General features: G+C 40.8%; 1 protein-coding gene across 14 annotated transcripts in view; it reads right to left on the bottom strand.

Moving 5' to 3' along the window:
• Window positions 1–12,336, bottom strand: part of KIF1B (kinesin family member 1B) — a 74,857-nt gene that overhangs the window by 47,629 nt on the left and 14,892 nt on the right. For 3 of the 14 annotated variants that reach the window (XM_065037518.1, XM_065037528.1, XM_065037519.1), the window contains exons 6-17: window positions 11,607–11,785; window positions 10,766–10,877; window positions 9,658–9,735; window positions 9,337–9,402; window positions 9,094–9,111; window positions 8,479–8,554; window positions 8,101–8,179; window positions 6,995–7,137; window positions 5,790–5,831; window positions 3,222–3,433; window positions 2,065–2,144; window positions 1,338–1,413 (exon numbers count right to left, since the gene is read on the bottom strand). In XM_065037518.1, coding sequence (XP_064893590.1) covers window positions 1,338–1,413; window positions 2,065–2,144; window positions 3,222–3,433; window positions 5,790–5,831; window positions 6,995–7,137; window positions 8,101–8,179; window positions 8,479–8,554; window positions 9,094–9,111; window positions 9,337–9,402; window positions 9,658–9,735; window positions 10,766–10,877; window positions 11,607–11,785 — 1,161 coding nt within the window. The remainder of the gene's footprint in view (window positions 1–1,337; window positions 1,414–2,064; window positions 2,145–3,221; window positions 3,434–5,789; window positions 5,832–6,994; window positions 7,138–8,100; window positions 8,180–8,478; window positions 8,555–9,093; window positions 9,112–9,336; window positions 9,403–9,657; window positions 9,736–10,765; window positions 10,878–11,606; window positions 11,786–12,336) is intronic. The other 11 variants (XM_065037527.1, XM_065037531.1, XM_065037532.1 and 8 more) reach the window with 7 other exon arrangements.

Below are 12,336 nucleotides of genomic sequence, written 5' to 3'. Positions count from 1 at the left end.
TTCATCCCTAAAAATAACGAGGCCACCTAAAACTGCAGGTAAAGATATCTCATGCCATCACTGCTGCTCATTGCATTCACATCAACATGTGAAGCTGTATAAAAGGTTGTAAGTCAAGAGAAAACTGGACAGACACCAAATCTCAACTGCTGCATCACCGCTACAGCTTGTACCACTTGGACACTTGGAAAATAATGCATGTTTTAGCATCTGCGTTCGTTTACTACACTCAAAGTCTGCAGGGGCCTTTCACAGGCAGAGAGCTTTGTAAGAAATAAAGCTCAACAATGTGAAATATGATGCTAGCAAAACTGACTGTTCAGTCATTCTGAGATCTGTTATTCATCCAGCCAGTTATGCCTTCAACACTCTCCAGTACAGCACCACTCAGGCAGGAGTTGAAGGACTTTCCCTCCTCCCACCTCTGACAAGAGCACAAGCAATTGAATTTCCACAATCCATTTCAAGAAGTTTCCTGCCATCAAAGGCAAAACTGGTAGATAGAGCAATGATTGCACAACGTGAGACCTTTTAATTAGTGGACAAAATTCACCTAGGAAAGTTCAATTTACAGCTCAGCTGGTAAAAACACAGGGCTGCCCCAGCAGCATATGATCAGGTCTATACTGGTACCTCAGACGTTTAAAATCTTTATAAAAAACCCCTTCAATTTTGCCATCTACATCTTTAAACTTTCACAAGAACAGCTACAGTTACTAGAAGGAGAACTAATGAAATCAGAGTGCAAGGATAGCAAGGAACAGAAGCAACAGGACTAGGTAAAGGAGTTTTACTTCTCCTAATAAATCCTATATGGGTAAACATAAATACTATCTATTACCAAAGCAACTACTTAATCCAGGTGGCATTTATACACAAACCTGATCAGCTGAAAATGCACCAAAAGAGTCATCAAAAAGAGATGAGGGCCTCTGAGGGAAAATCTAAGAGGAGATGAGGTTCCGTAACATAAGAGAAAGAAATGTAAAGAACACTCAACAAAATTAGTGTCTTTACAAACCGGAGGCATTTCCACAGCTCCCTAAAAGCATTAAGTACTGTGCTACATCACTTGTATGAGGAACAGCGTCCAAATTCATTATTATGGGCAAAATAATCCTTAGATGTAGAGTGTTTTGAGGGATTCTAACACTAAAGCTATTTCCAAAAACATATTTTAAAAGGAAGTTACTACTCAGAGTTCAAACCTCACTTATGCTCTTCTGTGCCCACACGAATACAAGCCCTCGTGTCCATGGTAGCTCCCTCACCACCCTCTCCTCCCACGTTGATCCGGCTTTTGGAGACACGATGTGATAGTTACAAATTTTCTCTACCTTTTTAGGTGAGAAGACTCCCAGTGTTCCTCCATCTTCACGAATGGCAACTCCCATTTCTGCTAACAACGCCTCCCTGAGAGAGAAAAGCAAAATATTGACCATATTTAGACTTCTTAAACAAAATAAAGTCTAATGAAAGCCATGTAATGAAATACACTAGACTTTAAACCTGATCCACTGATGGTACAGCCAGGACTGTCACTACCTCATAACACAATAGGGCAAGTTTCTAAACCTATTCCCAGAAGTTACAGGCCAGCAGAACAGCACCCACTTTCGGACAATTATTAAGCATCTGTCTTGTTGCTCTAAGACACATTCAAACCACAGCTGGAAAGCTGGAGCTGTTTGGTAATTTCAGATGCTCTGGTACTAAACCCAAACTTTTCTCCTTAACTTCAGGGCCAGAATTTTTGAAATGTAAAAGAATGGTGGAAAGGAAGAAGGACACAAGGATTCTATCTTGTTTCACAGCAGAAGTCAATGTAGCAGCTCAGGATATTAGCTGAATTACAACAGTAAACACTTTAACTGTAGGAGATGGAGGAAGGAATACAGCTTTCCCTCAACACTGCCCCTGCTGTTAGATATAACACACAAGGGTGAGCAGAGCTATCAAGACCCAATATTCTGCTCTTCCACTGCTTTTGAACAGAGTAACATTCTCCATTTTCCACACTTGTCCATTTTCTACAGACCATCTACAACATTTCTGATTCCTGACCTTTCCATCCTAATGGCTTCTGTTTTCCTCAGCTTCTCTTCCCACGTTTCGTTCAGCTCTGCAATGATCTTCTCAGATTCCTGTGTGAAAATCCCAGAAGCTATTAGACAATTATTCTCAAAGTTCTTTATATAATACACAGAGCGATTAAAGTTTGTGCTCAGTTCTAGACCTCTAATTTTGGTTATAAAAAGTAGTCTCAGCACTTCAAAACTAAGTTGTCTTTCTTAATTTTTAAAAGTGTAAACAGCATTGAAGGCAAGCTGAGAAGAAAAGTTCATATTTAACCACAATCAGACTAGTCTGAACCACCTCCACTATTTTGCCTTTTTTCTTTAGATCTGATTTACAGACATCATTCAGTAACTGGATGCCAAGAAACTGCAGAGACCACACTGTTATTTCCATGGCAACAGCGGGTTCCTAATAGGAAAGGGATCTGCAGTGTGTGTTCCAGCCCATTCCGATCCCCGTGGCAGTGTCTCATGGACAAGACATGAGAACGAAGCCCAGATCCAGCACAGCCAGCTCTCCCCACTCATCCACCCGTGGAGACTGGGGGGGCTTTCATAAAAATTAAGAAATACTTCACTGTACTGCACTTTTGATGCGGTTCAATTCTATGCAGAATTGGGACAAGGCCGCTATTGTCTGGATGAAGCATGCTATTCTGTGTGCTTCACATTTTAATCTGTGGGGGCTGGGCGAATACAACAGTGGCAGGATTATTCTTCCTCCTTTTTTCAACTTGGGAGTAATTTGGTTTTCTGAAGCTGAGTGCATTTCCTAGCCAGACTTTGTCCACACTAGTGCTGACCAGGCCTCCTGAAGTCTACACTTAGGATCAAATTTTCCGTAATTACCACTGCACTAGAGGACCTGTAAACATGAATCAAGATTTTCATTTATAATTTCGCTGTAGCTCCGGGCTACAATTAAACCTAAATAATCCTAACAGGGAAGGTGGTCCATGAACCCAGCTTCTGGCCCACTGCAGTTAAGTGCCCTTTTGAAGGTGCAAGTGGGTTTTAGACAACTTCCTACAGAAACAGCAGCATACTGGATATATTTGTGAAGAAAAATTCTCCCAGGTTCACTCCTATTTAGCCTCGGAAAAGACCAAAATAACAGCCTCCTTAACCTAGAGCGATACCTACCTTCAAACGTTCAATCGCCTCTTCTCCTCCAGGTGTGGACATGATTCTTTCCTGTATACTGGACACAGATGTTAAGCCCACCTGACTACTGAGAGAGCAGGAGGATGGAGATGCAGTGAGGGACCCCATGGAGGCTGTGGAAAAATTGCCAGGACGTTGATTCTCGGAGGCTAGCAAGTATCTATGTTTATTGTTCTGAAAATCTTTCAAATCTGGGAGAGAGACACACACAGACAGAGGGAAGGCAGAAAGGTGGGAACAAGGAAAATAGGAAGAGGGAAGGAAGAAGGAAAGGGAAAGGAAGGAAATACCAGTGTAAGAGGAAAGCATTTAAGCAGCAACAAGACAAGTTTTGTAATTTTTAGATGGCAGTTCTGTTCAGTCTTTTAATATTAATATCCAAAACAATAATTCAATTCAGACCCTGAGGATTACTAGTAAGGACTGCATCATAAACTTTTCTGATCAAAAAAGCTTGAAAACAATAAATTACACATGTGCTAAAAAATAAACCATCCGATTCCTAACTGAACACTAAACTGAGCACCATGGAGCTCAGGCCAGGAGCAGATTCAGCTCCTCATGGGATTATTGACATTTTGGGCTGAACTCTGAGCAGACACCAACCCCTTAAACTCAGCAAAACATCCTCTTCCAGACTCCTTTAATTAAAAGGACGGTTAGGTACATCTTTATCGCAGCAGTGGCTCTGCTGCCAAACCACCCAGACCACAAGGACAAAGAACTCTCCTTAAATTCTCACGGGAGATACGCATATCACCTGTCAGTCCATGGCAGGGACAACACGAATTCACAAGAATGTAATTAGGTTACTTCTTGACCCTCCTCACCTAAAAAAGGGGGTATCTAAGATAGCTGACCAGTGAACTATCTGATAAGGCTCTCACATTACAGAGGCTCCTTTAAAGCATTTTGGTCTTAGTTTAGATGAAGAAGGCCTTAAAACCCCCACAAAGGCCTGAAAGATGCCTCCTTAAAAAACAGAAAGCAAGGAAAAGGTGCATGAATGATTTCAGAATGAGTATCAAAAGGCAATTTATTTTAATCTTACTTAGCTTCTCGGATATGTCTATAAACCATATTCTCAGAATAATCACACGTCAAAAAAAAACTGACATGGAAATAGCAGGCTAAGAAATAGCTCAGTTTTAATAGTTTTGAGTGTTTGTATTCTATTTCAAAAACAAATCCTTTAAAATAAGCATCTTTTGGAAAGAAACAGATCAAGTCAGACCTTGCAAGTTATAAACAAGGGCTTCGCACTTCCAAAAATGGATGCTCGCCCAGACATTGCATAAATTTCCATGTCCTCCTCCATCTCCTCTACTCTTATCCTGAACAATTCTGCTATTGTCAGCCTCATGCCCTAGTTCACTCCACATTCAACCTGCTGTTTCAGCCTCATGACACTGCTGATTGCATCGAGTCAGTTTGAAAACCACCATCTGCAAATCCAGGAAGCAGGGGTGGGAGTTTGCCAGAAGAAAAGCAGGTTAAGGGAAGGGAACGCCGTGGGGACAAAGGAAGCAGGCATGGCAGAGCAGGGAGGATGAAGCCTCAAAGGCCCATAGACACATGCACCCCTGGAGATAAAGGAAGTGGCACTTGCAATTAGTTTTCGCGGCTGCTGTGACCACAGAGAACCAAACCCTGGACATCATGCACGCTGCTCCTGGAGGCTGCAGCTTTCACGCGCCGACATACGCACACGCTGGAAGCAGCATCGGAATGTGAGACAAGGCCAGGATGAGTCTTTACACCACCAGTAGCTTTAGTTGTAGGAAATTTCAGACAGATCTCTTCCAGTTTATAGTGTTTGAGGGAGAGTGAAGAAGACTGACTGAAAGGGTTTAAAAAGTCTACCAACCCAAAATTTACAGGGAATGGGTTTCTCTTGCAGTGGACTACATTTATTTCCCTTTCATAGAAGCAAACACTAGAACAGAAATAAAACACTATTTGCTGACTCTTTTAACCCTATTAAGTTAATCATTTGCAACCAAGTATTTGAGCTCAAATAAGAGACCTTTATTATTCCAACTTTTTTTTTTCTTTCTTTTAAAGAGACTATAGAAAATAAATCTCTGCCTCCAGGAGGGACTGATAACATTTCATCCTGAGTTAATCAATTGACACACCTAACCCAAATATTGCTAGGTGGAAAAGAGAAACTAAAAGACCAGGAAGCTAGGTGAGCACAAACTGTTTCAACTGAGGAACTTAAGGAGGATTTGAGAAAAAGATTTTCTAGTTCAAATCTAAACTGTTGGCGGTCATGAAAACTGACTAAAGAATTACCACTTTCCCTTCTATATGCTGGCAGAAAGGAAGCAATGAAAGTGTTGCACTTTAAACTCTGCACTTTTATGTTTTGGACAGTCGACTCAATCTAAGAAACGCTGGTTAAGCTGCTTTCCCTGAAAGCGCCTTGCATTCCACAGCGAGCGTTCTGTCTGGGATTTCCCTGTGAGAAATGCTGGCATGCAAAGCTCAGTTCAAAGCTGACCCAGAGAAAGCAGGTTAAAAAGAGAACCACACAATACACACATTTGCCTCCACTTCCAGAGTATTCATCTCCCATTGGATCAACTGAAAAGGGAAAAGCAGGAGGGAAAATACAAGAAGGATCAAAATTGAAGGTTCACCAGTGACATAGGAAGGGAAGAGAATACTACTTTATGTTTAAAGAAACAAAACACAATTCTCAGTAACGTTATTTTTTTCAGTTTTGATTTAGAACCAGAAAACACAGACTGTGCCAAGCATGAAAACACCCGCATTTCATTGTCTTCTGGCCCCATGCTCTTGAAAACAAACAAATGAAGAGGTAAATACATGTTACACATCTTTAAGCAGTCCGTGACTAAGTCAGGACTTGTGCTTCACAGGTGAATAAGCTCTGACAAATCAGAAACTGGTGCAACATTCACTTTTTTGTTTTTAAGTCAAAGAATCTTTTAATCCACTGGAATACATTCTGTGTTTTTATGAGCATCTCCACCAGGAATTAAATCATTGTTCGTATTACACAAGAATGCAGCAGCTATAATTTTTGTTTATTTGCCTTGTTTGGAATGAGGACAAGGAAATAATCGAGGCACAAGTGTGTTCTGGTGCTTTAAGAGGCTGCTGGCAAAGCAAACCCGTACAATTACTGCTCTGCCAACCTTACTCAAAATCTCGCCCCCGAATAATTCATTACTTATTCACAATCAGCTGTTTCATAGCTGGTTATTTTGAGATGACAAATGGTTTGTCACTCAGGACACTATTTAACAGGAATTAGCCATTGTTTTCTTTTCTGAGCAGGGATGGCACTGAAGCCAGGTATCAACTAATAACCTTAACCCTCTAAAAAGGAAGATGCTTGTTTTCCTAGTACCAATTAAGTTTCTCTATCTCAGCTATCCTCCTTTTATTGGCAGCCAGACACAAAGCCCTCCATAACTCACCAGGGCAACTCCTCAATGTGTTAAGTTCTATTACACAAAATCATTTCTACAGTAACAGGAAACTCAATTTCCATGTTTTTCCTTGAGAGTTTGAAGGTAGCCTCTCAATGCTACAGACAATCCTAGGGTGGGTTGTTTAAAGACAGAAGAGGTTGCCACTTCTAAAACCATTTTTTAAGTTTAATATCAGGACCCACACTGAACTCCCACGTTTTAAACCCTTCCTCTCGCATGCCCAGCTCTGCCTCCTGCATAAGAGAGGCCAACCTGAGGCTGGTAAGGTCTGTGCCATCCACTTACTGTCAATAATATCTCCCAGCCCTTGGGCACGCAGGAGATCCTTAAGCCTCGTCACCTCCTCCTTCAGCTCACGCACCAGCTTGGCATTGGGATCTTCATTGATAACAGCATTGCATTTAATCTGTTTTGCACGATCAGCATATCTGAAACCAGACCAAACCAACAAATATGTGAGTGCTCGTCTGCAACACAGGAATGCAGTAATATAGGAGACATTTAGCTTGCAGCTGTAAGTCAGAAGAGAACCCTGGATTAAATTCAGGCAAGTATTTGAATGTATATTTAATACAGGGTATTGCTGAAAAAAAGACACGTCGTATTCAAGATGAATTCACAGTATCCCAGAATGTCAGGGGTTGAAGGGCCCTGGAAAGCTCATCCAGTGCAATCCCCCCATGGAGCAGGAACACCCAGATGAGGTTACACAGGAAGGTGTCCAGGCGGGTTGGAATGTCTGCACAGAAGGAGACTCCACAACCTCCCTGTCCAGGTCTCTGATGGCAGCACAGCTTCCAGTGTCACCACTCCTCCCAGCTTGGTGTCATCAGCAAACTTGCTGACAGTCACTCTATTCCCTCGTCCAAATCGTTGATGAATATATTGAATAATGCAGGCCCCAGTACTGCCCCCTGAGGCACTGCACTAGATCCAGGCCTCAACTGGACTCTGCCCCATTGACCACGACTCTCTGGCTTCTTCCCTTCAGCCAGTCTGCAGTCCGGTTAACAGTATGTGCAGCAGGCAAGTTTTTTTTACTTATTTCTTTTTCACCCATGAAGTCTGCAGGCTAAACAAGCCAAATGTCACACTTTATTCAGTACTTTGAAGCCTCAGCTTGACTACTATGCTCAATTTTAGGGAAAGACCATATGAACACAAGAAGATGAGTTTGATTTTTCGAGTTAAGAGTAGTCAATAAATCCCTAGCTCCCTATTCACACACAATACACTGGTTTTCCTTTTTCAGGGTAATTCAGTTCTTGCCAGTATTAAGTCTTCTTCCCCACAGATTTTCTCCAATTATAATAACCCAAAGGTCTGAGGGATAGCACGTGGCCATTAGAACTAACAGCTACCCATGTGCATCTCAGATGAAAAGAAAGTACCTTAAAGTGCTCAAAGTTTCATCGTAGTTAATGTCTGCCGGACTCAAAGCAGCAACCATCGCAGTTCTGGAGTTACCACCTACAATGAACAGGCAAGATTTTAAATGAAACTACAGTCCACAATCTAGGCACTAATACCTACTAAATATCAGTATTTGCAATTAATTATACAATTCAACTATATTCTACATTACTAAGGAACATAAAAAAATCATAGGGAAGAGTTGTACCTTAAACAAAAGGTGGAACTATATGACTCTAATTTGACTACTGAAAATATTTAACGTCATACTTGGTAAAAATTCAAGTTGAGTTAAAAGCAGTTAGAAAATGTAGTGAGAATTTCTTTCCATGTTGGCACAGGCCCATCAGCCATACCTAGATTTTCTCGAAGAAGCCATGTTAGCACAGAATCCCGGTATGGTATAAAGTCCGTCTTCTTCTTCTTTTTGCTCTACAAAGAAAGAACATGCTACTGAAAACCAGACACTGGATGGAAAATTAACATTTAAGACAATAAAATCAGAACACAGGTATTAAAAGAACGATGACAGTATATACACACGCTATCTAAACAGTAGGGTGGCCAATCCTCAGTCATACAAGCGATTACTGAGTTTGATATTGGATCACTTGCAACATATTCAGACATCTAAACAAACTGTAATAAGCAGTCCAGAAAATTGCCTTGACAGGCTACACTCAGAAAGGTTTTTCAGTGTACGAAGAATATCTTCCTGACACTTAAATTCCAAGAGAATTTAAGCACTAAACCTGCAATCTGTCTACTTTCATTAATTTATCCTCAACCTTAAAACATTTTTAGATTCTAGTACTGGTAATTCTCAGGCTTAATGACTATAATTTATAGTCACAGGAACTTCTCAAAGACCTGACAGAAAAGATCCTTGCTCTTGGATTCCAAGGTGAAAAGAATAATATCTTACAGTCCGCAAAAAAAGACAACAGCCAGTACTACTCAGAGCATCATACCTTGTTGGTGCAGTTATCCTAAGTCGAAAGCATTAAAGAAAGAGGAAGAAGATACAAGATGAGCTTCTTAACAGAGTTTTATAGATAAATTTCCATGTTACCTATCAAAATACACAGAGCTAATCTGGCTGAGAATGCTGGGCCAAGAACAGTGAATGGTTCTGCTGCACTCCATGGTTTTTACTGTCTCAGTCTTACTAGCTACAAAAAGGGTGTTGCAGGTAAGTAAATGGCTGTACTTACCACTTCAGCCAACGCTGAAATAACTTTGCCCAGAGTTGTGAGAGACTTGTTTATATTTGCTCCTTCCTGAGAAAACAGAATCCAGCATTATATAGTAAATGAAATTGTTCAACCACGAACCTCTGTAGGCTAAACAAGCAAAATGTCACATGCACAATCAGAGAGGGGGAAAAAAAGAAAAAAGTCTTCAGTTTTGCAACTATTTTTTTCCATAATTATAATAACAATCCTTTCTTTTCCTTATTGTTTGTCAAGCAAAGACTCCACATGATGCTTGTACACCCCTTTCCTTTCTTTCCCCATAGATCAATGGCTCAATACCTTTAATCGGGTTCCTTTGGCACCAGTTGAATCAGCCCGCTCACTCCCCGCTAGATCCACAAGGCTAATCTTGCTGACCTGAAAAGAGAAAGCGCATAACCATGGGAATTAGTACTGGGTGAACTAGAGTAGGAACAAAACTTCAAAGAATTCCATGGTATGAGAAAAACTCTGTCTAAAAAAAAAAATCCCTGTAGTGTGCTTAAAAGTACAAAGTTTTCACAAGCAATTAGCTTGATGCTGTTATCTTACGGATAAGAAGTTTCCAGGATTATGCTCTGTTTTAGGTGTCGCTACACTCTAAATTACCTAAAAAGAGAACGAGGTCTCACATGACCAGAGTAGAATAGAAGTCAAAAGAAAGTGTTAGTGCCACAGACAACACAAGAATCTCAGAGGAAGAGAAATGTATCATCCTGAATCTAGTGACTCCAGCAAGAAAGCACTGGCCTACATGAAGCTACAGAGTACATGTCAGTTCACGTTAATTAAGGGTTTCATATATATGGGAGGGGAGCACCTCCTCAATACGTATTTTTTCCCAGATCTGTCCATAGTAGTCAGTTCAGAAATACAACCAATACCTGTACTTCAGCTACTTTTGCATGCAGAGCCTCTATTTCAGAGTAATAGGAGCCAGAAAACTGTTCCATGCTAAACAGTGCACCTCCTTTTAACATGCAAATTACAGAAAGTGCCTTAGTCTCACTCATCCCAATTCCTATACCCAAAGAAAAGAACTAACGAGGCAAATATTTTGCAATGACAAGCAAAACCACAGAAAGTTCTGGGAAAAAGACTGGGGATGATTAATGACTTTCATTTCATATATCCCTCGCCATAGAACCTAGTCCTTAAGGCTGTATTTTTCCCACATCTATATGTTCTCCTGCACATATTCCCCTATCAGTTGTTTTTAGCATTACAATCAAACAAAATCCTGTAAGAAATAAAAAGGCTCTGTCAAGGCACACAGCAAGCTCACCCTTGAACAAAACATTAGCAAAAACAATCTCCATTTTCTCGTCATACTGCAGATAAGAATAAGTCACTGCAGGGAAGTTTCATGAAAAAACAGTCAGAAAGCCACTTCTCATCTGTAACACACCTTCTCTGTGCAAAGATCAGTTTCTGTGTCATGTTTCTTCTGAGTAAAGACAATTGTAAACACGGCATGAGAGCGGCTGCTGGTTTCATTCATGTTGGTAGCTGCCACAGTCCTAAAACACGAACAGATACAGACAGGTTTAGAAAACAGGAGCCTCTGTGCTGCAAGTACAACCACCTGCAGGGCTGAATGCAGCTGTAAAGGAATAAGAGCAAGAGGCTGCACAGCTGACATTCTGCCCTGTAACCAAGGCCAAGCCACACCGAATACCACTAGAAACCCTTTGATTTTTCACTCTTGAATTATTTCCATCTTAATCACAGTTTAAACAGCGCTTGCTCAATCTGTGTACTCAGTAATCTACTTCACGCTCCAACACACACAAAAACGCAAGCGGCATTTATGTCAGTCTTTCCCACACGTTGTTAAATGGAGCCTACAGCTGACACGAAAATAACCACAACCTAAAGCCAGAATGCCAACTTTAGTCCTGACCACTTGAATGAAAGGACACTGTGTTTACATGTTTATTTACACCAATACAGTGATATAGCACACAATGAAGGCACAACTAAATGCCAGTATAATAGTTTATGTACTTCACCTCAAGCCATTACAAGCTTTAAATATCTAAACAGAAATTTACAGCACCATTTCACCACACAAATCAATCTCAGCCTTTAAATGGCATTTATCAGTGCATATTTCACCAACAATCCTCATGCGACATGAGCTTTTTAATAAGTGCCAATGCATCACAGAAGATATTCCAAATTTGCTGCTATCTGCCATGTATCCCCACAACAGAGATAAAAATATATAACACATCATCATCACTAACCTGGCTTTGTTCCCAGCATCCATGAGGTCTGCAATGTCTGTATAAGACGTGACTGCTAACTTGGACAGATCTTCCACATATGGTCCAAGCAGAGGATGTTCTCGCACTCGCAGATTCCCTTTGTTCTTCGGGTTCAACAGGTCTCTGACTCTCTCACAGTAAATCTCCATGTAACTCACCTGAAAACAGGAATTTGCATCAACAATTTAGTGTTTCTTAAGGCTTCCTCTGCAGGGAGCTCTGCAGTATTTCAGGGTGCTGCTGGTGGAAACTCCCCCACGCCACTACAGGAAAGCTACAGGTGGGCGCCTCAGCTCATGTAACAGCTTGAGACAACAGCAAAAAGGGAGAAGCGTCACTAGTCTCATACATCTGATCTCAAACATAAGCTGCAGGCCTTGCATGCATGTATAGATCCCTGAACCATTTCAAAAAGTATTGGTGTTTAATTAAAAATTATACACTTGAGTTCACAATCACTTCAACAGATTTAATGCGACACAGCAGCAAAACTGTAAAGTCTGTCTAGCTGTCTCCCTTCTCTGCTTACTTGTCAGATGTTCTCTTCTAGATTTCCATTATAAGACAGACAATTTCTCTCTCTTACATGCACAAATCAGAACCCTGAACAAGTACCAAATAGAAAAAATATAATGAAAACGTGGGAAACTTCTCATTCACAAATCCTAAACAGGGTGCTCCTATTGCATTCAATCTTTAAGTCATCAAA

This window comes from Columba livia, chromosome 21, assembly GCF_036013475.1.
Source record: "Columba livia isolate bColLiv1 breed racing homer chromosome 21, bColLiv1.pat.W.v2, whole genome shotgun sequence".
NCBI lineage: Eukaryota > Metazoa > Chordata > Aves > Columbiformes > Columbidae > Columba > Columba livia.
The sequence above is the reverse complement of the archived record's forward strand: the minus strand, read 5'-3'. Positions and strand labels throughout refer to the sequence as shown.